The 24,628-nt window shown below is 65.9% G+C and overlaps 1 protein-coding gene and 2 non-coding genes across 3 annotated transcripts; 1 reads left to right on the plus strand and 2 right to left on the minus strand.

The window, feature by feature from the left end:
• Positions 1-6,043: 6,043 nt before the first annotated feature.
• Positions 6,044-6,173, minus strand: LOC135889703 (U8 small nucleolar RNA). The gene has a single exon (XR_010562035.1). It is a non-coding gene; the product is annotated as a U8 small nucleolar RNA (small nucleolar RNA).
• Positions 6,174-9,447: 3,274 nt separating this feature from the next.
• Positions 9,448-19,762, minus strand: LOC135889521 (transmembrane protein 107-like). Its single transcript, XM_065417386.1, has 5 exons — positions 19,676-19,762; positions 18,064-18,131; positions 17,663-17,763; positions 17,112-17,208; positions 9,448-9,517 (listed from the first exon to the last, which is right to left on the minus strand). Exons 1-5 carry the CDS (start codon positions 19,760-19,762, stop codon positions 9,448-9,450), a joined length of 423 nt encoding a protein of 140 aa, XP_065273458.1.
• Positions 19,763-21,874: 2,112 nt separating this feature from the next.
• Positions 21,875-21,956, plus strand: TRNAS-UGA (transfer RNA serine (anticodon UGA)). The gene has a single exon. It is a non-coding gene; the product is annotated as a tRNA-Ser (tRNA).
• The last annotated feature ends 2,672 nt before the right edge of the window (positions 21,957-24,628 follow it).

Raw genomic sequence — 24,628 nt, forward strand, 5'->3', positions numbered from 1 at the left:
GAAGGGCGCCACCTTAGTTACAGGTATTACGACAGTGCTTGGAGATCCCAGCTAAGATCAGGGCCCCATTGTGCTGGCTATACAGGGCCTGCCCTGGGAAGTATCATCTGAACAGACAGAGGGCAAGAGAGGAAACTGAGGCACGGGAGTGTGGGGGGAAGAGTTGTCAAAGAGCCGGGAATAGATCCCCAGCATCCTGACCACCTCCTGCATAATCTCCTAGCCACTAGCCCATGCTGGCACGGCCCCAGGGCACTGCGCTCCCCTGCTGGCTTAGATACCACAGGGAGCAAAGAAGGGCTGGAAACCCGTCTGTCCAGTCCCCTGACTCCTGCCCCCCCAGAGCTCCCTGCCCCTGTCACAATCAGGGTCCAGACCCCCCAAGGCAAGAACAGGGTCTGGACCCCACGGAGTAAACAACTGAGCCACCTAGTACGTCAAGCAACATCCTAGCAAGAGCTGGGCATGGACGGGGGGGGGGGGGGCAGGAGCGGATGTATTTGGATCACTAGAAAGCTGAGTTCAATTTGTGCAGCCCACCCCCCAGCGGGGCCAAGGGGCTGCCCCCCAGCCGGACGAGGGGCACTCCAACCACCCCAGGAAAAGCCAAGCGATGGCCCCACGCCTGGGGGTCCTGTCCAGTTGCAAGTTGTCTCAGTGTTTCCCCATTAACAGCCCAGTCACTAGTTAGTTCACTTGCTTACTCTGTGGGGTACCACGGGGCTCAACTGTCACAGCCCCCAAGCCCACCCCTCATCACCCCCCAACTCCCAGAGAACCCCCCACCCCAACCCCAAGCACTCCCACTCAGCCCACCTGCACCCCACACATCCCACCCTAGCCAATAACCCCCATGCCAGGCTGCCTCAGAGCCCCCCAACCCCACGCTAACCCAACCCATCAGCCACCTGAGCCCAGCGCAGCGACCCAATACCCCAGCCCCCTCCCTGGGTCCCCCACTGCCCCCCAACCCTAGCACCAGAGCCCCCTGCTCCCGAACCCACCCACCCTCACCCCTAGGATCTGCTCCCTAGAACTCATCCCAGCCCCCCCTCCAAATCCCCAGCCCCAACTCACCCATCCCAGATCCCAGCCCTCCACGTACCAGTTAACCCTGAGCCGCCCATCCTACCCACACTCCACCTGGCTCAAAGACCCCCTCCCATGCCAAAGCCCCCCCCCAAACTCACATCCCTGCTCCTCCAGCCCCCCATAACCCCTGCTCCTCATCCCCATAACACCCCCCCCCCACTCCACAGTCCAAGGCAGTCTGCAGCATGGGACCAGCAGAGGGGGAGCCCAGGCCACGCTGCGGCGTGGGACCAGAGGACGGGGAGCCCGGGCCACGCTGAAGCATGGGACCGGCAGAGGGGGAGGCCAGGGCATCTGGGCCAGGACTCCCCAAGATGGACTTGGCTGAAAGTCATTGATTTCTGTGCTAACAAATTCTGTTCTCCGCTGTGTTCCTCACGACTAATAAACCTTCTGTTTTACCGGCGGGCTGGGAGTCACGTCTGACTGCGGAGTTGGGGTGCGCGGACTCGCTGTGGGAAGCGCACAGTGTGGAAGGGGAAGCTGGATGCTCCGAGGTCAGACCCAGGAAGGTGGAAGCTGTGGAAGCTTCTTGCCCTGGAGACAGTCTGCTCAGAGAGAGGCGGCTCCCCCAGAGTCCCGACTGGCTTCGTAGGGAGCAGTGCCAGAGCATCGCCCAGGGACTCCGTGACAGCCCCCCAATTCCCTCATAACCCACTGATCCTCCAGCCCCCATAATCCTGCCACTCCCCCACAATCCCACGCTCCCCCAGCCCCCATAAGCCCCTTCTCCCCTAACCCCCACATTCCATAACCCCATACACCCCCACAACCCCCCGCTCCTCCAGCCCCCCATCCCCATAACCCCCCAGCTCCTCCAGCCCCACACATCCCCATTACCCCCCAGCTCTGCATCTCCATAACCCCCCAGCTCCTCCAGCCCCCCCACATCCCCATAACCCCCCAGCTCCTCCAGCCCCCCACATCCCCATAACCCCCCAGCTCTGCATCTCCATAACCCCCAGCTCCTCCAGCCCCCCACATCCCCATAACCCCCAGCTCTGCAACTCCATAACCCCCCAGCTCCTCCAGCCCCCCCACATCCCAATAGCCCCCCAGCTCCTCCAGCCCCCCACATCCCCATAACCCCCAACTCTGCATCTCCATAACCCCCCAGCTCCTCATCCCCATAACCCCCCAGCTCCTCCAGCCCCCCACATCCCCATAACCCCCCAGCTCCTCATCTCCATAACTCCCCAGCTCCTCCAGCCCCCCACATCTCCATAACCCCCCAGCTCTGCATCTCCATAACCCCCAGCTTCTCCAGCCCCCCACATCCCCATAACCCCCCAGCTCCTCCAGCCCCCCCACATCCCCATAACCCCCCAGCTCTGCATCTCCATAACCCCCCAGCTCCTCCAGCCCCCCACATCCCCATAACCCCCAGCTCTGCATCTCCATAACGCCCAGCTCCTCCAGCCCCCCACGTCCCCATAACCCCCCAGCTCCTCCAGCACCCCACATCCCCATAACCCCCCAGCTCTGCATCTCCATAACCCCCCAGCTCCTCCAGCCCCCCACATCCCCATAACCCCCCAGCTCCTCCAGCCCCCCACATCCCCATAACCCCCCAGCTCTGCATCTCCATAACCCCCCAGCTCCTCCAGCCCCCCACATCCCCATAACCCCCAGCTCCTCCAGGCCCCCACATCCCCATAACCCCCCAGCTCTGCATCTCCATAACCCCCAGCTCCTCCAGCCCCCCACATCCCCATAACCCCCCAGCTCTACAACTCCATAACCCCCCAGCTCCTCCAGCCCCCCCACATCCCCATAGCCCCCCAGCTCCTCCAGCCCCCCACATCCCCATAACCCCCCAGCTCTGCATCTCCATAACCCCCCAGCTCCTCCAGCCCCCCCACATCCCCATAACTCCCCAGCTCCTCCAGCCCCCCCACATCCCCATAGCCCCCCAGCTCTGCATCTCCATAACCCCCAGCTCCTCCAGCCCCCCCACATCCCCATAACTCCCAGCTCTGCAACTCCATAACCCCCCAGCTCCTCCAGCCCCCCCACATCCCAATAGCCCCCCGGCTCCTCCAGCCCCCCACATCCCCATAACCCCCAACTCTGCATCTCCATAACCCCCCAGCTCCTCATCCCCATAACCCCCCAGCTCCTCCAGTCCTCCCACATCCCCATAACCCCCCAGCTCCTCCAGCCCCCCACATCCCCATAACCCCCCAGCTCCTCATCTCCATAACTCCCCAGCTCCTCCAGCCCCCCACATCTCCATAACCCCCCAGCTCTGCATCTCCATAACCCCCAGCTTCTCCAGCCCCCCACATCCCCATAACCCCCCAGCTCCTCCAGCCCCCCCACATCCCCATAAACCCCCAGCTCTGCATCTCCATAACCCCCCAGCTCCTCCAGCCCCCCACATCCCCATAACCCCCAGCTCTGCATCTCCATAACCCCCCAGCTCCTCCAGCCCCCCACATCCCCATAACCCCCAGCTCTGCATCTCCATAACGCCCAGCTCCTCCAGCCCCCCACGTCCCCATAACCCCCCAGCTCCTCCAGCACCCCACATCCCCATAACCCCCCAGCTCTGCATCTCCATAACCCCCCAGCTCCTCCAGCCCCCCACATCCCCATAACCCCCCAGCTCCTCCAGCCCCCCACATCCCCATAACCCCCCAGCTCTGCATCTCCATAACCCCCCAGCTCCTCCAGCCCCCCACATCCCCATAACCCCCAGCTCCTCCAGCCCCCCACATCCCCATAACCCCCCAGCTCTGCATCTCCATAACCCCCAGCTCCTCCAGCCCCCCACATCCCCATAACCCCCCAGCTCTACAACTCCATAACCCCCCAGCTCCTCCAGCCCCCCCACATCCCCATAGCCCCCCAGCTCCTCCAGCCCCCCACATCCCCATAACCCCCCAGCTCTGCATCTCCATAACCCCCCAGCTCCTCCAGCCCCCCCACATCCCCATAACTCCCCAGCTCCTCCAGCCCCCCCACATCCCCATAACTCCCCACCACCCCATAACCCCCCCAGCCCGTCACATCCCCATAACTCCCCACCCCCAGCTCCCCCGCACTCTCACACCCCCCTTAACCCCCTAGACCGCGACGGTACCTACCCGGGGCTCGCGCGCTCCGCTCGCTCTCCCGAGCCGGCCTCCCACGGGCGCTGACAGGCCGCGCGCTCTGAGGGCACCAGCCAATCGCGGAGACCGGCGGCGCCCATCCGGGTGCGGTCCGGCCAATCAGTGGCCCCGGCTCGCGGTTCAAAAACGCTCCCGGCAGCTCATTGGGCAGTCAGGCAAACGGAGGGCGGGGCTAGAGTCTACCGGTCACGCCTCTCCTGCTCAGCCATTGACCGCCGGATCCAGAAGACACCGCCCCCGCCCTACTATTGGCCACTGGTCCCGACAGACCCCCGCCCCCCAGCAGTAGCCTCTCCCTCTAGGTCCCCGCCCTCTGCCCTGCCATTGGATGCCGACCCAGCCGGCCCCTCCCCGTCAGACTTCCCATTGGCGACCGAGCCCGCTCCTCCAACCATCCCATTGGCCGCCGCGCCATTCTCCCCTCCCTACTGCGCCCTCTCATTGGTTGGCACTGCACGCCCTTCTCCTCCCGTTCGTTCGCTATTGACTGTCCGGGCTTGGCCGTCCCCTCATTGGCTCTGCCAGGCCCCGTGTCCTCTCCTCGGCGAACACTCCGCCTGGGTAGGCTCGCGCGACGGTGGGGGGGCGAGGTCGTGAGCCGGGGAGCCTCGCGCCGCTGCTGCGCTCGCGTCTGTTACAACGTCACTGGGGAGCGGGCGGGGCTCGTGCCGGCGCCGTTACGATTAAAAAAAGAAAAGCCGGAGACTCCTGTCAATCACTCCGGGCCGCGGCCAATCAGAGAAGGGAGGCGTGGCGCCCCCGCCATTTTGTAAGGGGTCCCGGCTTCTGCCCGGGAACAGAGGGTGGCGCCCAGCCAATCACGAGAGAAGAAGAGGCAGAGCCCAGCCAATCCCGGAAGGGGGGGAGGGCAGTCAGCTAGTGGAGGGGGCGCAGGGGAGGTGGCCAGCCAATCAGGGGTGATGAGATGCACCGCCCTCAGCCAATGAGAGGGAAGAGATGTCATCGTAGGGGAGCAAGAAAAAAAGGAAGGAGCCGGCCAATCACAGGGAAGAGCTGTTGTAGCACCCGGACAATCAGGGGGAAGGGGGAGAGAGGGCAAGGCCCAGCCAATCACAAGCAAGAGAACCGGCTGGTTCCAGCCAAGCCCAGGGAAGAGCTGTTGCAAACTCCCCGCCAATCAGAGCAGTGAGGATGGTGCTGGTCCCCCGCCCTGGAGCCCCTCACCCTGGCACCAGGGCGGAGGGGGGGGGGGGGGTTGGGCTCAGAGCCAGGGGGCCCAGGGACAACTGGAGCACGGGGCTGCGTCCCTGGCTGGCTTGGGTCATAGCCAGCAGCTGGACCTGTGGCTTCCAGCTTTCGCCCACATCCAGTGGCAAGGAGTTCCGCAGGTTAACCGTGTGCTTGGTTTTCAACCGCAGCGCTGCCGGGACAGCAGGTGACCCCTGGCTGCCCAGGGGTTGTGCGAAGGGGTGAAGAACACTTATCGATCTCCTACCCACTCCGTCCATCGTCTCTTTTCCAGGCCAAACAGTCCCCCCTTCTTTTTACCCCCCTCGTCTCCCTGGTGTGGTGGGACTGTAACGTTATAACGTTTGCACTGGGATAGACTGTGATTGTAATGTTAACGCAACGGGATAGGTCGTTACAGCGTTGTCCCCCCACTATTGGAAAGGAATCGATTGTGACTGTAACATTACAGCATTGTCCCCCGCTATTGGAAAGGAACAGATTGTGCCTGTAAGGTTACAACTACAGAAACACAGGCTATATGCGCAGCACTAGAGTAATAAACCCCACGAGCCGCTCGCAGGACCCCAGCAGGTCCCCATCCCAGCAACCCCCACCACGCTCCATAGCGGGGCACGCCAGTGAGGTTCAGATAGGAGCGAGCCGCGGTGTTGCAAACCGCGGCTGCGGAGACTCTTAATCACGTCTCATACGCTCTCCGATCATCATGTGCTGCACCCCAACGGGGGAACAGGTAAGGATGTACCTCACTGACGATGCAGAATACTCCCCGCCGCCGGAACCCAACGCCCGGCCACGGCTCTATAGGTCAGGGTGAGCGCCGCAATCCCACCCCCCCCCCCCCGGGAGACACCCCCCCGCTGGTCCTGCCCCCCCTCGCCCCGCGAGGCTTCGGTCGGGGCCCCGGATGGCAAAAGGCTGCGCATTACCGGCCCCGTTCTGTCCTCCCACAATGCCCCGCGGCGCATGTTTGCATATGCCGCAAGCCGGTAGCGACCGTATGTGTCAGGAAAGAGGGGCATGTGGCTTTTTGTAACAGCGGTGTCAGGGCTGTGACCGTGACTACCAAAAAGACAGGCAAGCGGATTTGCAGCTCTCTCTCTCTCTCTCTCTCTCTCTCTCTCTCTCTCTGTGTGTGTGTGTGTGTGTGTGTGTGTGTGTGTGTGTGTGTGTGTGTGTGTGTGTGTGTGTGTGTGTGTGTGTGTGTGTGTGTGTGTGTGAGAGAGAGAGAGAGAGAGAGAGAGAGAGAGAGAGAGAGAGAGAACTGACCCCCCCCCCAACTCTGGTCGTTCTGCACGGACGGGTTTGCAGCTCCCCACAATCTTCCATGGGGCTCTGGAGCAGTGGCAGAGCCCCCCTTCCCCCAGTCTCTGGCCTCATTGCTGGTGGGGGGCAGGTCTGAGCCCCATCACACTCATGTCACACCCGGGCACCGAGCTGCAGTAGCTGTGGCTCCAGGGAGCTACTCTTGTGACCCCCTGTGTGTGTGTGGGAGGGGGCAGTGTGAGCATTGGTCCTTTAACTGCAAGCGCAGGGGACTGTGTTTCTCCGCACAGCTCGCTGGGCATCAGAGTGATGGGCAGGGCCTCACACCGTCCCACTGCACATCACTGTTAGTTAATGTTGGCACGGGGCATTCATTCTACAGGGCGCTGCCCAGACCCCCCCGACCGAGACCGGGGCCACGTCGCGCGGGGCACCGCCCAGACCCCCCCCCCCAACTGAGACTGGGGCCCCGTGGCACCGGGCGCTGCCTGGACCCCTCCGACCGAGACCGGGGCCCCGTGGCGCTGGGTGCTGCCCCGACTCCCTTGGGGGGGTTTTGGGGGGTGGATGAATTGGGGGGATGCGTGGGAGGGACAAAGATGTGTGAGGATGGATGGATGGGCTGGGGGAGGGACAGGGACGTGGGGGGACGGATTGGGGGGGTGGCTGATGGGTCTGTGGTTTACCCGTATGGGGGCATACTGGGGAGCCCCCGCAGCTCCACCCACTGATCAGCTCCCCCGAGGTGGGGACAATCCCTGGGTCTGAGCAGCCCCTCCCCCGATCAGCCCATTCCTACCTCCTGACCCCCACCCCAGGAAGACCCCCACTCTGCTCCCCAGGGAATCTCACCACTATGCCCAGGTGGGGCAGTGGGGGTGGATGGACCCAACAGCGCCCGTGTGCGGGAGGGGTGGGGGGGCTTTATGATGTTAATGGCTGATCCATTCAACACAGTATTAAAGTTCCTGTTCTCAGCCCCAGATATTCAGTCAGCCCCCCCAGCCCTGTCAGTGCCCCTCACTCCCGAATCACAGCCCCTGCTAGCCCAGCCCTGCCAGTGCCCCTCAGTCCCGACTCACAGCCCCTGCTAGCCCAGCCCTGCCCCCCCCAGCCCTGCCAGTGCCCCTCAGTCCCGACTCACAGCCCCTGCTAGCCCAGCCCTGCCCCCCCCCAGCCCTGCCAGTGCCCCTCAGTCCCGACTCACAGCCCCTGCTAACCCAGCCCTGCCCCCCCCCCAGCTCTGCCGGTGCCCCTCACTCCTGACCCGCAGCCCCTGCTAGCCCAGCCCTGCCCCCCCCCAGCTCTGCCGGTGCCCCTCACTCCCGACCCGCAGTCCTCGCTAGCCCAGCCCTGGCCCCCCCCCCCAGCTCTGCCGGTGCCCCTCACTCCCGACCCGCAGCCCCTGCTAGCCCAGCCCTGCCCCCCCACAGCTCTGCCGGTGCCCCTCATTCCCAACCCGCAGCCCCTGCTAGCCCGGCCCTGGGCTCCCCCCAGCTCTGCCGGTGCCCCTCACTCCCGACCCGCAGCCCCTGCTAGCCCGGCCCTGCCCCCCCCAGCTCTGCCGGTGCCCCTCACTCCCGACCCGCAGCCCCTGCTAGCCCAAACCCCCCCAGCTCTGCCGGTGCCCCTCACTCCCGACCCGCAGCCCCTGCTAGCCCCGGCCCTGCCCCCCCCCCAGCTCTGCCGGTGCCCCTCACTCCCGACCCGCAGTCCCCGCTAGCCCAGCCCTGCCGGTGCCCCTCACTCCCGACCCGCAGTCCCCGCTAGCCCAGCCCTGCCGGTGCCCCTCACTCCCGACCCGCAGTCCCCGCTAGCCCAGCCCTGCGCCCCCCCAGCCCTGCCGGTGCCCCTCACTCCCCGACCCACAGCCCCTGCTAGCCCAGCCCTGCCCCCCCCACCAGCTCTGCCGGTGCCCCTCACTCCCGACCCGCAGTCCCCGCTAGCCCAGCCCTCCCCCCCCCAGCTCTGCCGGTGCCTGCACTGCATTTGTCCCTCAAGCTTGACGCACAGCCCCCTGGGGCCAGCAGTGACTGTGAGGGGAAAGCGCCCCCTGCCAAATCAGCCCCCTTCTCATGGGATCACCCCCAAAGCCCCTCACCGTGTGAGTTCTGCCCCCCAGCCCATGGGGAGGGGGGGAGCAGACTGGAACAGACCCCAGCTCCGGTTAGGAAAGCCAGTTTATTCACGAGGCAGGGCGGGCTCCAGGGCACAGCCCCAGCCCTGGGGTGGGGAGGGGGTCACGGCCAGAGGGGGGAGCAGCTGGTAGAAACAGAGGAATAATTCTTCTCCCTTGCCCGCGTCAGCCGCTCCTTAGGGGCTCCACCCCACTGATCCTATCACTGCTGTGCAATGGGGCTGACGCACTGCCAAGTGCAGTACTGCCTGCTGCCACTGGGGGGCGTTGCAAGGTCCCATGGGGCTGACGCAGGGTGCAGTATCTCCTGCTGCCACTGCGGTGTCCTGGGGGGCGCTGCAGGTTGCTATGGGACTGATGCAGGGTGCAGTACCGCCTGCTGCCACTGGGGTGTCCTGGTGCAGGCCACTGCAGGCTCCTATGGGGCTAACTCAGCCCTGCCCCTTAGAGGCAGAGCACCAGGTCCTGACTGCCCCATGCAGCCACCCCATCACCAGCTGCCCCCGTCCCAGCGCCAGGTCTGTAGGGCTGAGGAGCAGCGGCGAGCTCCCCGTCCGGCGTATCCACCACCCGGCTCAGAGCCTGTGGGGCCAGCGGTACAGACCTCCCGAGGGGCCCAGCTCCGGCTCACAGGGGCTTCCTCTTGAACCCGAAGACGGACACAAAGAGCAGGATCTCGAAGGCAGCGGGCAGGGCGCTGGGGGCACAAGGGCAGGCGGGATTAGTGCCAGGGGCTCTGCCATGGGCAGGACGTTCCCGAGGGGCCCACCCCGTCCCTCCCTCTCGGGGGCATCTACCTGCAGAAGGCCAGGATGTACCAGTAGGTGGCGCTCTCCCAGCGCTCCAAGACGAAGAAGGAGAGACAGATGGAGGCGCTGCAGTGAGCAGCCAGTGCTGGGGAGGAGCCGTCAGGAAAATAACCCGTCGTGGAGAGAACAGGCCCCGGGAGACAGGCCCTTTGCCCTCTAGGGGGTGCCGGCTTCCCTCCGGCCCCAGGGCGGGGACTGGCTGGGTCAGAGGGGCAGGGAATGGGGTCCGGGGCCTGTCCCCGCTAGGGGGGTGCTGGCTTCCCTCCGGCCCCAGGGGCGGGGACTGGCTGGGTCAGAGGGGCAGGGAATGGGGGTCCGGGGCCTGTCCCCGCTAGGGGGTGCTGGCTTCCCTCCGGCCCCAGGGCGGGGACTGGCTGGGTCAGAGGGGCAGGGAATGGGGTCCGGGGCCTGTCCCCGCTAGGGGGTGCTGGCTTCCCTCCGGCCCCAGGGCGGGGACTGGCTGGGTCAGAGGGGCAGGGAATGGGGGATGGGGCCTGTCCCCGCTAGGGGGTGCTGGCTTCCCTCCGGCCCCAGGGCGGGGGACTGGCTGGGTCAGAGGGGCAGGGAATGGGGTCCGGGGCCTGTCCCCGCTAGGGGGTGCCGGCTTCCCTCTGGCCCCAGGGCGGGGACTGGCTGGGTCAGAGGGGCAGGGAATGGGGTCCGGGGCCTGTCCCCGCTAGGGGGTGCTGGCTTCCCTCCGGCCCCAGGGCAGGGACTGGCTGGGTCAGAGGGGCAGGGAATGGGGTCCGGGGCCTGTCCCCGCTAGGGGGTGCTGGCTTCCCTCTGGCCCCAGGGCGGGGACTGGCTGGGTCAGAGGGGCAGGGAATGGGGTCCGGGGCCTGTCCCCGCTAGGGGGTGCTGGCTTCCCTCCGGCCCCAGGGCGGGGACTGGCTGGGTCAGAGGGGCAGGGAATGGGGTCCGGGGCCTGTCCCCGCTAGGGGGTGCTGGCTTCCCTCCGGCCTCAGGGCAGGGACTGGCTGGGTCAGAGGGGCAGGGAATGGGGTCCGGGGCCTGTCCCCGCTAGGGGGTGCTGGCTTCCCTCCGGCCCCAGGGCGGGGACTGGCTGGGTCAGAGGGGCAGGGAATGGGGGATGGGGCCTGTCCCCGCTAGGGGGTGCTGGCTTCCCTCCGGCCCCAGGGCGGGGACTGGCTGGGTCAGAGGGGCAGGGAATGGGGTCCGGGGCCTGTCCCCGCTAGGGGGTGCTGGCTTCCCTCCGGCCCCAGGGCGGGGACTGGCTGGGTCAGAGGGGCAGGGAATGGGGTCCGGGGCCTGTCCCCGCTAGGGGGGTGCTGGCTTCCCTCCGGCCCCAGGGCGGGGACTGGCTGGGTCAGAGGGGCAGGGAATGGGGTCCGGGGCCTGTCCCCCGCTAGGGGGTGCTGGCTTCCCTCCGGCCCCAGGGCGGGGACTGGCTGGGTCAGAGGGGCAGGGAATGGGGTCCGGGGCCTGTCCCCGCTAGGGGGTGCTGGCTTCCCTCTGGCCCCAGGGCGGGGACTGGCTGGGTCAGAGGGGCAGGGAATGGGGTCCGGGGCCTGTCCCCGCTAGGGGGTGCTGGCTTCCCTCTGGCCCCAGGGCGGGGACTGGCCCGGGGCCTGTCCCCGCTAGGGGGTGCTGGCTTCCCTCCGGCCCCAGGGCGGGGACTGGCTGGGTCAGAGGGGCAGGGAATGGGGGATCGGGGCCTGTCCCCGCTAGGGGGTGCTGGCTTCCCTCCGGCCCCAGGGCGGGGACTGGCTGGGTCAGAGGGGCAGGGAATGGGGGATGGGGCCTGTCCCCGCTAGGGAGGTGCTGGCTTCCCTCTGGCCCCCAGGGCGGGGACTGGCTGGGTCAGAGGGGCAGGGAATGGGGTCCGGGGCCCTGTCCCCGCTAGGGGGTGCTGGCTTCCCTCCGGCCCCAGGGCGGGGACTGGCTGGGTCAGAGGGGCAGGGAATGGGGTCCGGGGCCTGTCCCCGCTAGGGGGTGCTGGCTTTCCCTCCGGCCCCAGGGCGGGGACTGGCTGGGTCAGAGGGGCAGGGAATGGGGTCCGGGGCCTGTCCCCGCTAGGGGGTGCTGGCTTCCCTCCGGCCCCAGGGCGGGGACTGGCTGGGTCAGAGGGGCAGGGAATGGGGTCCGGGGCCTGTCCCCCGCTAGGGGGTGCTGGCTTCCCTCCGGCCCCAGGGCGGGGACTGGCTGGGTCAGAGGGGCAGGGAATGGGGTCCGGGGCCTGTCCCCGCTAGGGGGTGCTGGCTTCCCTCCGGCCCCAGGGCGGGGACTGGCTGGGTCAGAGGGGCAGGGAATGGGGTCCGGGGCCTGTCCCCGCTAGAGGGGTGCTGGCTTCCCTCCGGCCCCAGGGCGGGGACTGGCTGGGTCAGAGGGGCAGGGAATGGGGTCCGGGGCCTGTCCCCGCTAGGGGGGTGCTGGCTTCCCTCCGGCCCCAGGGCGGGGACTGGCTGGGTCAGAGGGGCAGGGAATGGGGTCCGGGGCCTGTCCCCGCTAGGGGGTGCTGGCTTCCCTCCGGCCCCAGGGCGGGGGACTGGCTGGGTCAGAGGGGCAGGGAATGGGGTCCGGGGCCTGTCCCCGCTAGGGGGGTGCTGGCTTCCCTCCGGCCCCAGGGCGGGGACTGGCTGGGTCAGAGGGGCAGGGAATGGGGTCCGGGGCCTGTCCCCGCTAGGGGGTGCTGGCTTCCCTCCGGCCCCAGGGCGGGGACTGGCTGGGTCAGAGGGGCAGGGAATGGGGTCCGGGGCCTGTCCCCGCTAGGGGGGTGCTGGCTTCCCTCCGGCCCCAGGGCGGGGACTGGCTGGGTCAGAGGGGCAGGGAATGGGGTCCGGGGCCTGTCCCCCGCTAGGGGGTGCTGGCTTCCCTCCGGCCCCAGGGCGGGGACTGGCTGGGTCAGAGGGGCAGGGAATGGGGGTCCGGGGCCTGTCCCCGCTAGGGGGTGCTGGCTTCCCTCCGGCCCCAGGGCGGGGACTGGCTGGGTCAGAGGGGCAGGGAATGGGGTCCGGGGCCTGTCCCCGCTAGGGGGTGCTGGCTTCCCTCCGGCCCCCAGGGCGGGGGACTGGCTGGGTCAGAGGGGCAGGGAATGGGGGTCCGGGGCCTGTCCCCGCTAGGGGGTGCTGGCTTCCCTCCGGCCCCAGGGCGCGGGGACTGGCTGGGTCAGAGGGGCAGGGAATGGGGTCCGGGGGCCTGTCCCCGCTAGGGGGGTGCTGGCTTCCCTCCGGCCCCAGGGCGGGGACTGGCTGGGTCAGAGGGGCAGGGAATGGGGGTCCGGGGCCTGTCCCCGCTAGGGGGGTGCTGGCTTCCCTCCGGCCCCAGGGCGGGGACTGGCTGGGTCAGAGGGGCAGGGAATGGGGTCCGGGGGCCTGTCCCCGCTAGGGGGTGCTGGCTTCCCTCCGGCCCCAGGGCGGGGACTGGCTGGGTCAGAGGGGCAGGGAATGGGGTCCGGGGCCTGTCCCCGCTAGGGGGTGCTGGCTTCCCTCCGGCCCCCAGGGCGGGGACTGGCTGGGTCAGAGGGGCAGGGAATGGGGTCCGGGGCCTGTCCCCGCTAGGGGGTGCTGGCTTCCCTCCGGCCCCAGGGCGGGGACTGGCTGGGTCAGAGGGGCAGGGAATGGGGTCCGGGGCCTGTCCCCGCTAGGGGGTGCTGGCTTCCCTCCGGCCCCAGGGCGGGGACTGGCTGGGTCAGAGGGGCAGGGAATGGGGTCCGGGGCCTGTCCCCGCTAGGGGGTGCTGGCTTCCCTCCGGCCCCAGGGCGGGGACTGGCTGGGTCAGAGGGGCAGGGAATGGGGGTCCGGGGCCTGTCCCCGCTAGGGGGTGCTGGCTTCCCTCCGGCCCCAGGGCGGGGACTGGCTGGGTCAGAGGGGGCAGGGAATGGGGTCCGGGGCCTGTCCCCGCTAGGGGGGTGCCTGGCTTCCCTCCTGGCCCCAGGGCGGGGACTGGCTGGGTCAGAGGGGCAGGGAATGGGGTCCGGGGCCTGTCCCCGCTAGGGGGTGCTGGCTTCCCTCCGGCCCCAGGGCAGGGGACTGGCTGGGTCAGAGGGGCAGGGAATGGGGTCCGGGGCCTGTCCCCGCTAGGGGGTGCTGGCTTCCCTCCTGGCCCCAGGGCGGGGACTGGCTGGGTCAGAGGGGCAGGGAATGGGGTCCGGGGCCTGTCCCCGCTAGGGGGGTGCTGGCTTCCCTCCGGCCCCAGGGCGGGGACTGGCTGGGTCAGAGGGGCAGGGAATGGGGGTCCGGGGCCTGTCCCCGCTAGGGGGTGCTGGCTTCCCTCCGGCCCTCAGGGCAGGGACTGGCTGGGTCAGAGGGGCAGGGAATGGGGTCCGGGGCCTGTCCCCGCTAGGGGGTGCTGGCTTCCCTCCGGCCCCAGGGCGGGGACTGGCTGGGTCAGAGGGGCAGGGAATGGGGGATCGGGGCCTGTCCCCGCTAGGGGGTGCTGGCTTCCCTCCGGCCCCAGGGCGGGGACTGGCTGGGGTCAGAGGGGCAGGGAATGGGGGTCCGGGGCCTGTCCCCGCTAGGGGGTGCTGGCTTCCCTCCGGCCCCAGGGCGGGGACTGGCTGGGTCAGAGGGGCAGGGAATGGGGTCCGGGGCCTGTCCCCCGCTAGGGGGTGCTGGCTTCCCTCCGGCCCCAGGGCGGGGACTGGCTGGGTCAGAGGGGCAGGGAATGGGGTCCGGGGCCTGTCCCCGCTAGGGGGGTGCTGGCTTCCCTCCGGCCCCAGGGCGGGGACTGGCTGGGTCAGAGGGGCAGGGAATGGGGTCCGGGGCCTGTCCCCGCTAGGGGGTGCTGGCTTCCCTCCTGGCCCCAGGGCGGGGACTGGCTGGGTCAGAGGGGCAGGGAATGGGGTCCGGGGCCTGTCCCCGCTAGGGGGTGCTGGCTTCCCTCTGGCCCCAGGGCGGGGACTGGCTGGGTCAGAGGGGCAGGGAATGGGGTCCGGGGCCTGTCCCCGCTAGGGGGTGCTGGCTTCCCTCCGGCCCCAGGGCGGGGACTGGCTGGGTCAGAGGGGCAGGGAATGGGGGTCCGGGGCCTGTCCCCGCTAGGGGGGTGCTGGCTTCCCTCCGGCCCCAGGGCGGGGACTGGCTGGGTCAGAGGGGCAGGGAATGGGGGATGGGGCCTGTCCCCCGCTAGGGGGTGCTGGCTTCCCTCTGGCCCCAGGGCGGGGACTGGCTGGGTCAGAGGGGCAGGGAATGGGGTCCGGGGCCTGTCCCCGCTAGGGGGTGCTGGCTTCCCTCCGGCCCCAGGGCGGGGACTGGCTGGGTCAGAGGGGCAGGGAATGGGGTCCGGGGCCTGTCCCCGCTAGGGGGTGCTGGCTTCCCTCCGGCCCCAGGGCGGGGACTGGCTGGGTCAGAGGGGCAGGGAATGGGGTCCGGGGGCCTGTCCCCGCTAGGGGGTGCTGGCTTCCCTCCGGCCCCAGGGCGGGGACTGGCTGGGTCAGAGGGGCAGGGAATGGGGTCCGGGGCCTGTCCCCGCTAGGGGGTGCTGGCTTCCCTCCGGCCCCAGGGCGGGGACTGGCTGGGTCAGAGGGGCAGGGAATGGGGTCCGGGGCCTGTCCCCGCTAGGGGGTGCTGGCTTCCCTCCGGCCCCAGGGCGGGGACTGGCTGGGTCAGAGGGGCAGGGAATGGGGTCCGGGGCCTGTCCCCGCTAGGGGGTGCTGGCTTCCCTCCGGCCCCAGGGCGGGGACTGGCTGGGTCAGAGGGGCAGGGAATGGGGTCCGGGGCCTGTCCCCGCTAGGGGGTGCTGGCTTCCCTCCGGCCCCAGGGCGGGGACTGGCTGGGTCAGAGGGGCAGGGAATGGGGGTCCGGGGCCTGTCCCCGCTAGGGGGTGCTGGCTTCCCTCCGGCCCCAGGGCGGGGACTGGCTGGGTCAGAGGGGCAGGGAATGGGGTCCGGGGCCTGTCCCCGCTAGGGGGTGCTGGCTTCCCTCCGGCCCCAGGGCGGGGACTGGCTGGGTCAGAGGGGCAGGGAATGGGGTCCCGGGGGCCTGTCCCCGCTAGGGGGTGCTGGCTTCCCTCCGGCCCCCAGGGCGGGGACTGGCTGGGTCAGAGGGGCAGGGAATGGGGTCCGGGGCCTGTCCCCGCTAGGGGGTGCTGGCTTCCCTCCGGCCCCAGGGCGGGGACTGGCTGGGTCAGAGGGGCAGGGAATGGGGTCCGGGGCCTGTCCCCGCTAGGGGGTGCTGGCTTCCCTCCGGCCCCAGGGCGGGGACTGGCTGGGTCAGAGGGGCAGGGAATGGGGTCCGGGGCCTGTCCCCGCTAGGGGGTGCTGGCTTCCCTCCGGCCCCAGGGCGGGGGACTGGCTGGGTCAGAGGGGCAGGGAATGGGGTCCGGGGCCTGTCCCCGCTAGGGGGTGCTGGCTTCCCTCCGGCCCCAGGGCGGGGACTGGCTGGGTCAGAGGGGCAGGGAATGGGGTCCGGGGCCTGTCCCCGCTAGGGGGTGCTGGCTTCCCTCCGGCCCCAGGGCGGGGACTGGCTGGGTCAGAGGGGCAGGGAATGGGGTCCGGGGCCTGTCCCCGCTAGGGGGTGCTGGCTTCCCTCCGGCCCCAGGGCGGGGACTGGCTGGGTCAGAGGGGCAGGGAATGGGGTCCGGGGCCTGTCCCCGCTAGGGGGTGCTGGCTTCCCTCCGGCCCCAGGGTGGGGACTGGCTGGGTCAGAGGGGCAGGGAATGGGGTCCGGGGCCTGTCCCCGCTAGGGGGTGCTGGCTTCCCTCCGGCCCCAGGGCGGGGACTGGCTGGGTCAGAGGGGCAGGGAATGGGGTCCGGGGCCTGTCCCCGCTAGGGGGTGCTGGCTTCCCTCCGGCCCCAGGGCGGGGACTGGCTGGGTCAGAGGGGCAGGGAATGGGGTCCGGGGCCTGTCCCCGCTAGGGGGTGCTGGCTTCCCTCCGGCCCCAGGGCGGGGACTGGCTGGGTCAGAGGGGCAGGGAATGGGGTCCGGGGCCTGTCCCCGCTAGGGGGTGCTGGCTTCCCTCCGGCCCCAGGGCGGGGACTGGCTGCGGTCAGAGGGGCAGGGAATGGGGTCCGGGGCCTGTCCCCGCTAGGGGGTGCTGGCTTCCCTCCGGCCCCAGGGCGGGGACTGGCTGGGTCAGAGGGGCAGGGAATGGGGGATGGGGCCTGTCCCCGCTAGGGGGTGCTGGCTTCCCTCCGGCCCCAGGGCGGGGACTGGCTGGGTCAGAGGGGCAGGGAATGGGGGATGGGGCCTGTCCCCGCTAGGGGGTGCTGGCTTCCCTCCGGCCCCAGGGCGGGGACTGGCTGGGTCAGAGGGGCAGGGAATGGGGGATGGGGCCTGTCCCCGCTAGGGGGTGCTGGCTTCCCTCCGGCCCCAGGGCGGGGACTGGCTGGGTCAGAGGGGCAGGGAATGGGGGATGGGGCCTGTCCCCGCTAGGGGGTGCTGGCTTCCCTCCGGCCCCAGGACGGGGACTGGCTGGGTCAGAGGGGCAGGGAATGGGGGATGGGGCCTGTCCCCGCTAGGAGGCGTTGGTTCCTGGGGTGCGGTGCAGAGGGAAGGGGTTGCGGCTCCTGCAGGGGGTGCCACTGACCTGCAGAAGGCAAAGATCCGCCAGTAGAGGCTGCTGTCCCACTGGTCGAAGAGGAAGAAGAGGAGGGCCACGGCGGCGGCAGTGTGGGCCCCGATGGCTGGGGTGGGAGCAGTCAGGGACCAACAACGGGGACCGATGTGGGGGGGCAGATGCAGCTGGGGCGGGGGCGGGGCAGGGGGCTGCCCCAGTCCCCCCTCTCCCAGACCCATCCAGGCCCTGGTCTCTCCACTGTGGATGCCAACAGTGCTAACCAGGGTGATCTTTTGGGGTTAGCTGAGTGACACCCTCTCCTTCCCATTCCCCACCTTCCTGAGCCAGGCAGTCCCCGCCCTGGGGCCGAAGGGGAACCAGCGCCCCCTAGAGGGGACAGGCCCAGTGTCCCATTCCCCCTCCGCCCCCCGAGACAGCAAGTGCAGACTAGAGGTGGCGCCCCCTGGGGACGACAGTCATTGTGCTGTGGGGGGAGAGCAGGTAGGTGCCCAGGGGGTGCTGTAACACCAGTCGGGGGGGGTTGCAGAGTTCGTCCCCCCCCCAGCAGGGCGGAAGGATACAGAGCAGACTCTGCGTGTGGTTGAACATGGACACCCCGGACAGGAAGCCGGCCAGCTCCACGGCGAACAAGCCCAGCGTCACCGACAGGGCCACCACCAGCCTGGGGTCAGCGTCGACGCCCGGACCGGAGACACAGGGATACGTGGGCCCAGGCCGGGGCGGGCACAACCCCGTACGCCATCCCTCACTCCCAGGCCACTTCTGCCTGCCCCGGTCTCCCCACAGGCCCAGCCCCCTGCAATCTCACGCCTCCCCCCTCTCTGAGCCCACTTCGGCCCCCTCTGCAGTCCCAGCATCCTCCCCCCGTGCCCTGCTGGGCCCATCCTCCTCCCACCTGTCATCCCAGGTGTCCCCGGTCCCCTGCACACCCTGGTCTCCCCCCAGTCCCTGGCTGACTCACTCCACGTCCTGGCGCTGGTACTGCTGCTGGCTGTACTGCAGGGGCAGCGAGGCGAGGACGTTGTTGTCCTGGAAGACAGGGGGCAGCAAGATCAGCCCTGCAGGCTGCAGTGTCCTGGGCGCGCCACTCAGTGGAGGGTGGGCTGGGGCAGAGTCGGGGGGCAGAGCAGAGGCAGGGGAAAGGATGCCATCCTAGCTCCCAGCCCCCCCTGCTTTAACCCACCAGCCCCCACTCCCTTCCCAGAGCCGGGGAAAGAACCCAGAAGTCCTGGCTCCCAGCCCCCCTGCTCTAACCCACCAGTCCCCACTCCTCTCCCAGAGCTGGGATAGAACCCAGGAGTCCTGGTCCACATTGTTGCTACCCACCTCCCTGCAGCCACAACCCCTCCCGGATTCCTGCAGCCAGTGCTCCCCACACCCCTCCTCTCACCTCTGGAAAGTAACCGTGTGTGTGTGCGGTGAGTGTGCAGCGGGTGCACATGCTGGGGGATGGGAGGGGCGCGATGTGTGGGTGAGATGGAAGCCCTGTTGCGTGAGGGGTGTGTGTTGGATGATCGTCTACACCAGTGGTCTCCAAACTTTTTTGATCGCGCACCCCTATCAGTAAAAAATTTTTGAGCACGCACCCCCTGCCGCGCCGAAGCAAAAAAAAAAAAAAAAGCGCTCCTTCTGCCGCGCACCCCCCAGGATCCTCTTGAGCGCACCCCACTTTGGAGACCACTGATCTACACCGTGTTAGGTGGTGAGTGTATTGGGAGATCTGTATGTGTGTCGCAGGGCTGTGCATGGGGTAGTGGCAGGCGGGTGTTGCCGGGGCAGCTGTGCACATTGTACGGGTGGTGTGTCATATGGATGGATGTTGTACAGGTGTGCGTCGTGGGGGCAGGTGGCCATCGTCGGGATGGGCATATGGTCTGGGGATGTATTGTAGGCGCGGGTGTGTTATGGTGGTGTGTGTTGTAAGCATGGTCGTCGTATGGGCGAGGCGTGCGTTGTGGGGGTGGGTGTGCATCACAGGCATCATCAGGGTCGGCATGTTGTATGGGTGTACATCACAGGCCGCGGGTATCATAAAGGTATGTGTCATCGGGGCAGACATGTTGTACAGGTGTACGTCATATGGGTGTACATCCTTGGGGTGGGCAGGCAGGCATGCTGTATGGGTGTACCTCACAAGGTATGTACCTCATACAGGTGTGTGTTGTCAGGGCGGGCGGGCGTTTCCGGATGGGAGTGCTGTATGGGTGGGCATCGTCAGGGTATGCGGGCAGGTGTGCTGTATAGGTGTACCTTGTGGGTGCCATACAGGTGTGCGTCATTGTGGTGGATGGATGGGCATGCTGTACGGGTGAGCAGGTGTGCTGTATGGGTATATGTTGTGGGCGTCACACGGGTGTGCGTTGTCAGGGTGGATGGGCGGGCATGCTGTCTGGGTGTAGATCCTGGGTGTCATACAGCGTGGGCGTCGTCGGGGTGGATGGGCGGGCATGCTGTCTGGGTGTAGATCCTGGGTGTCATACAGCGTGGGCGTTGTCGGGGTGGATGGGCGGGCATGCTGTCTGGGTGTAAGATCGTAGGTGTCATACAGGGTGGGCGTCGTCGGGGTCTCTTACCCGGGACCAGAAGATGGTGATGACGATGACGAGATGGGCCGTGAGGGTCAGGAAACGGGCGGGCATCAATCCGCTGACCAGCGTCATCTCCAGGCGCCCCCCACGCAGGCAGGGTCCTTTGGGCAGGGCCTGGCCGGGGGAGAGCAAAGGCGTCAGGTTGGGCTGACCAAAGGCAGCACCAGGCCCCCCTGCCCCCTCCCTGGGGAGTCTCCCCCATTGCCCCCGTGGAGCCCCCATCTCCCGTCGTCCCCACCGCAGCCCCCCATGGAATGCCCCAATCCCCATTGTCCCCCATTCCCCCCCACATCTCTGCCACCCCCGTGCAGACCCCCTCCCCCAGCCCCATGCCCCCCTCATGGAACCCCCGCGCCCCATCCCTGAACCCCCCATAGAGACTCCCCCTCCCCATCCCCCCCTGGTGGAACCCCCCCGTCCCCTTCCCCCAGCCCCGCACCCCCCCTCGTGGAACCTCCCCCATAGAGACTCCCCCTCCCCACGCCCCCCCTCGTGGAACCCCCCCGCCCCATCCCCGAGCCCCCCCAAACTCCCCCTCGTGGAACCCCCCCGCCCCAGACTCCCCCTCGTGGAACACCTCCGTCACTGCCCCCGCATAGAGACTCCCCCGCACCCCCCGCCCCGCGCGCCCACCCCCGGCCGCGCTCTGTCTCCGTCTCCGTCTCTGTCTCTCGCTCAGGCCCGAGGCCCCGTCGTTGCCCCTGGCAACCGACCAGCGACCCAGCTGCGCCCGGCCCCGCCCTTCGCCGCGCCCCGCGCGCGGACGAGAGAGAGCGCGAGAGAGCGCCCGTGCGCTGGGAGGAGATCTCGCGAGATCGGCCGGCGGCGGCGACGGGCCGGCATCTTGACCGAGGGCAGAGAGAAGGGCAACGGCCCCTTCCCCCTGCGCTGAGCCGTCCCCCAGGGCCATATGGAACAAATAGGGACCCCACCTCCCCAGGGCAATAAGGGACCCCTCCCCCAGGGCCATATGGGACAAATAGGGACCCCACCTCCCCAGGGCAATAAGGGACCCCTCCCCCAGGGCCATATAGGACAAATAGGGACCCCACTTCCCCAGGGCAATAAGGGACCCCTCCCCCAGGGCCATATAGGTCCCCCTCTCCTCCTAGGGCCATACGGGATCCATGAGGTTTAAAGGCTTCCAGTCTGCTGAGGGCAAATCCCGCCCCCATGGCATCAAGGAACCTCCCCCGCCCTCCATCAGTCCCCTCTCCAAATTTATGTCCAGCCCCTCTTAACTCCAGGCCCGTGTCCACTCCTGACCTCACCCTTGGGCCAAACGCCCCAGGTGGGGGAATGGATTTGGGGAGCTGGGCTGAGAACCAGGCATAGAAAGGAGTTCTCACAGGGGTAGGCCATAGTTCTGTGTGGGGGATGTAGCTCAGTGGTAGAGTGCATGCTTTACCTCTATGAGGCCCTGGGTTTGATCCCTGACATTTCTAAGGGTTTTGTTATTGCAGGGCTGCATCTGGAGCTGGAGCTGTTTCCGTCTGAGGCTCTAGATCCAGGTAGCTCACCAGGGACTGAAAAAATGAAGGTTTCAGTAAAGGCAAGATCCAGCAGCAATGGGCAAAATGATTTATACACGGGTATCAGCCAATCAGCAACCGGTAAAGTGATTTATACCCAGGTATCTGCCAATCAGCAATGAACACATTTATTTATATCCGGGTATCCTCCAATCAGCAAGAGGCAAAATGATTTATACCCAGGCATCTGCCAATCAGCAAGGAGCAAAATAATTTATATGCAGGTATCCTTCCATCATCACTGGACAAAACAATTTACACTCAGCTACGCTTCACTCAGCAAGGGGCAAAATGATTTACACCTGGCTACGCTCCAATCAATGTACGAAGCAACATGATCAGCGAGTGCTCCTCACTGACTGCGTTTGAAGAATGGTTGAGTCTTGAAACTATGGGCAGAGGGGGGGAATCTGGAAAAAAGGTATTTCTCGTCTAGTTTTGCTTTCGTAAAGTAAAGGTTAAGGAACAGAATCTATCTACCCACACCCTAGCTGTCTATGCACCCCTCTGCTCACACACCCCTCTATTTACCTACCTACCTACCCCAAAATGTACCTGCTTAGAAAGCCAGAGCTCTGAGCCATAACATGCCCATTGCACCCATAAAGAAAAGACTCTCTGCAGCAGGAAGGAGAGGCATTGGTATTACCCAGCTGTGATGGCCGAGTGGTTAAGGCGTTGGACTTGAAATCCAATGGGGTTTCCCTGCGCAGGTTCAAATCCTGCTCACAGCGATTAGCTACTTTTGCTCGGAGAGGCGATGCCCAGAGATCTCGCTGGCTCGGGGCATTTTTGGGGGTGAAATGCCAGGCAGGGACCTGTGGGTTGGCCAGGTGGGTGGCACTGCTGGGTCCAGGAAAAGCACGTTCTGTGGCCAAGGGGCCAAAAATGACCCCCACATTTCTCAGAGGGGCTGGCTAGAGGATCCCCCAATGCTCGGAGAGACAGGCCCTGAGTGGTCAGCATTCAGGACTCGCGCTCTGACTCATGGCTCCTTCCACCCAACAAACCCGTTATCGACTCTCCAGCCAAAACCCAGCCACTTGGGGTGGCCCCGGCTCAATCCAACCCCGGGGCCGATCTGTGGACGTGAGCCCGGTGCCAGAGCCCTGATCCCCGCAGAATGGCCTCCCCAGCCAGACACCGGCAGGGACGCGTCCGCCGACAGGCCAGGGCAGAGGTACCGTGGAGATGCAAGACTGGGTCTGCAGCTGCGGGCTGGAACTGGCCCCTGCGGGACCGAGCCGCTGGCGTCCAACCCAGAGCGAAACCCCCCACGGCACAGAGAGCCAGAGGGGTTCTGATCCCCACGCCACCTGCCCCCTGCCAGAGCCTTGGGGGCTGATCCCCCCTGTGTAAATCAGGAGTCACTTCAGTGGCATCAGAGGCGCCGATTCCCCTCTCGCTCACCCCAGTCTTTGGGCCAGCAGGTGGGATGGAGGGCGGGGCATCAGCCCAAAAGCTGCCTTCAAACGGGCATCCCTGATGACCCTCTTCCAAGCCCCTCCCACCAAATAAGCTCCACCCACTTGAGCCACCAGCTTTGTCTACATAGGGAAATTGACTGGCGCGGTGTCAGGAATTAGGGCTTGCAGCAGAAGTCCTTCCCTTAGCCAGATGGCCCGACTGGCTGGAGGAACCCATGGACCCGCGCTAAAATCCAGCAGCGGCGGTCGATAACCACTCTGAGTCCCTCTCATGGCGAAGAACAGAATTGTCTGCATTGCCCTCGGTATGATCGCCATGTTTGCTACGCGGCGTTCAGCCCACGACTCCAACCCACTCTCATGCTTCAGGGCTGCAGCCAGTCGCATGCAGGGGGTCAGGAAGGATGGGCTCTCCCCATCCATCTGTCTCGGCCCTTCCTGTTCTCTGCCAGTTTCGTCTCCTGAGAGCTAAGATGCTTTGGTCTAACTAATGTCAGTCTAGGGGTAGCTGCGTGAAATTGAGGTCAGAGTAAATGCTCCGATGGGCTCTTAAAACGTGATGGAACAATACTAACTAATCTTAATAAGATGCGGCTTTTCGGTGACACCTCAAGGTGTCGCCCTTTCCCTTCCATGGCGCCGTCTGTCCTACCGATACAACCCACAGTTGCTAATTAACATTAGACTGCCGGCCTTATGAGATTTGCCTTTAGCTATTTCAGAGACATTGCACCCTGCAGGGACCTGCAGGTGTGTTTGCAATCAGAGTGGGGTGTCCTTAGCCTCGGTTTGCCAGCAGCTGGGAATGGGCGACGGGATGGATCATTCAGTAATTGCCCTGTTCTGTTCATTCCCTCTGAAGCACCTGGCATTGGCTACTGTCAGAAGACAGGATACTGGGCTAGATGGACCTTGGGTCTGACCCAGTCTGGCCGTTCTTATGTTCTTACATCCTGCGTTGCTTTTTCCTCTGCTTTTTTTCCAGGGAGCAGCATTGAGCATAGGTAGCCAGCTTCCAGCTCCCCACCCGCCCTCCCTCAACCCCCAGGTCCTGGGGTGTCTTTCTCCAGCAACCTTCCCTCTGAATTCACAGTCACAAGCATAGTCTCGGCCCTGCAAACAAGCTAGGGGTGGCTGTCCCCACCACGCTTCCATGGCAGAGCCCAATTGTTCCAAGCATTCACACACCCCATTTCATATGGGGGTGCGTAGGCCAGGGTGGTATTTTCCTGGAAAGTTTGGGAAGGAAACAGGGCCGGATTTAGAGGCCCTAAGCACTGAAAAGATTATGGTGCCCCCCCCCATGTAATTCAAAATAAAAGCAATACTATACTGTAAAATAAAATTTTATTTTTCGAAATGACACAAAACTTACATGTACGCTGAAATTAAAATAGCTTCTTTCTAGATTTTCTGATTGCAAAATTCTGGATAAGTTTATCGAAGCTGACTCGACGAAGCATGTCTGCTTCCATACACAATAGGGAAAGTGAATCAAGTCTGTCCTGACACATTGTTGTTCTCTGAGGGTTTTTTATTCTTTTCAGCTGAGAAAAAGAGCGTTCTGCAGAGCAGTTGGTAATCATCAATGTTAGAAAAATACGTAGTGCGATCTCTACATTTGGAAATACACATTGTATTCCATCTTTCAATATTGTGTCATGAAGATCAATGTGACTGAATTTCATTTTTCCTGTTTCATTAAACTTTGCGCGCATATAACAGTGGCACTGCCGTACTTCTCCACAGAGATTCATGTTTAAGTCAACAGGCTATGAGTCAACTAGCTTTTGGGAACCTTGTGAATATTGTTCATCAGATAAGTCCATATCATTTAGAAAAGAAAATCTACTTGATACTTCTTTGTACACTTCACCTCTCCTCTTCATATAAGCTTCAAGTGTGTCAATTATAGCGTATTAAGTAGATACGTGAAATTTGTCTCTAGGATTCAGTGCTGTTTCTGTTCCACTGCTATC

This window comes from Emys orbicularis, chromosome 15 (genome assembly GCF_028017835.1).
Source record: "Emys orbicularis isolate rEmyOrb1 chromosome 15, rEmyOrb1.hap1, whole genome shotgun sequence".
NCBI classification, from domain to species: domain Eukaryota; kingdom Metazoa; phylum Chordata; order Testudines; family Emydidae; genus Emys; species Emys orbicularis.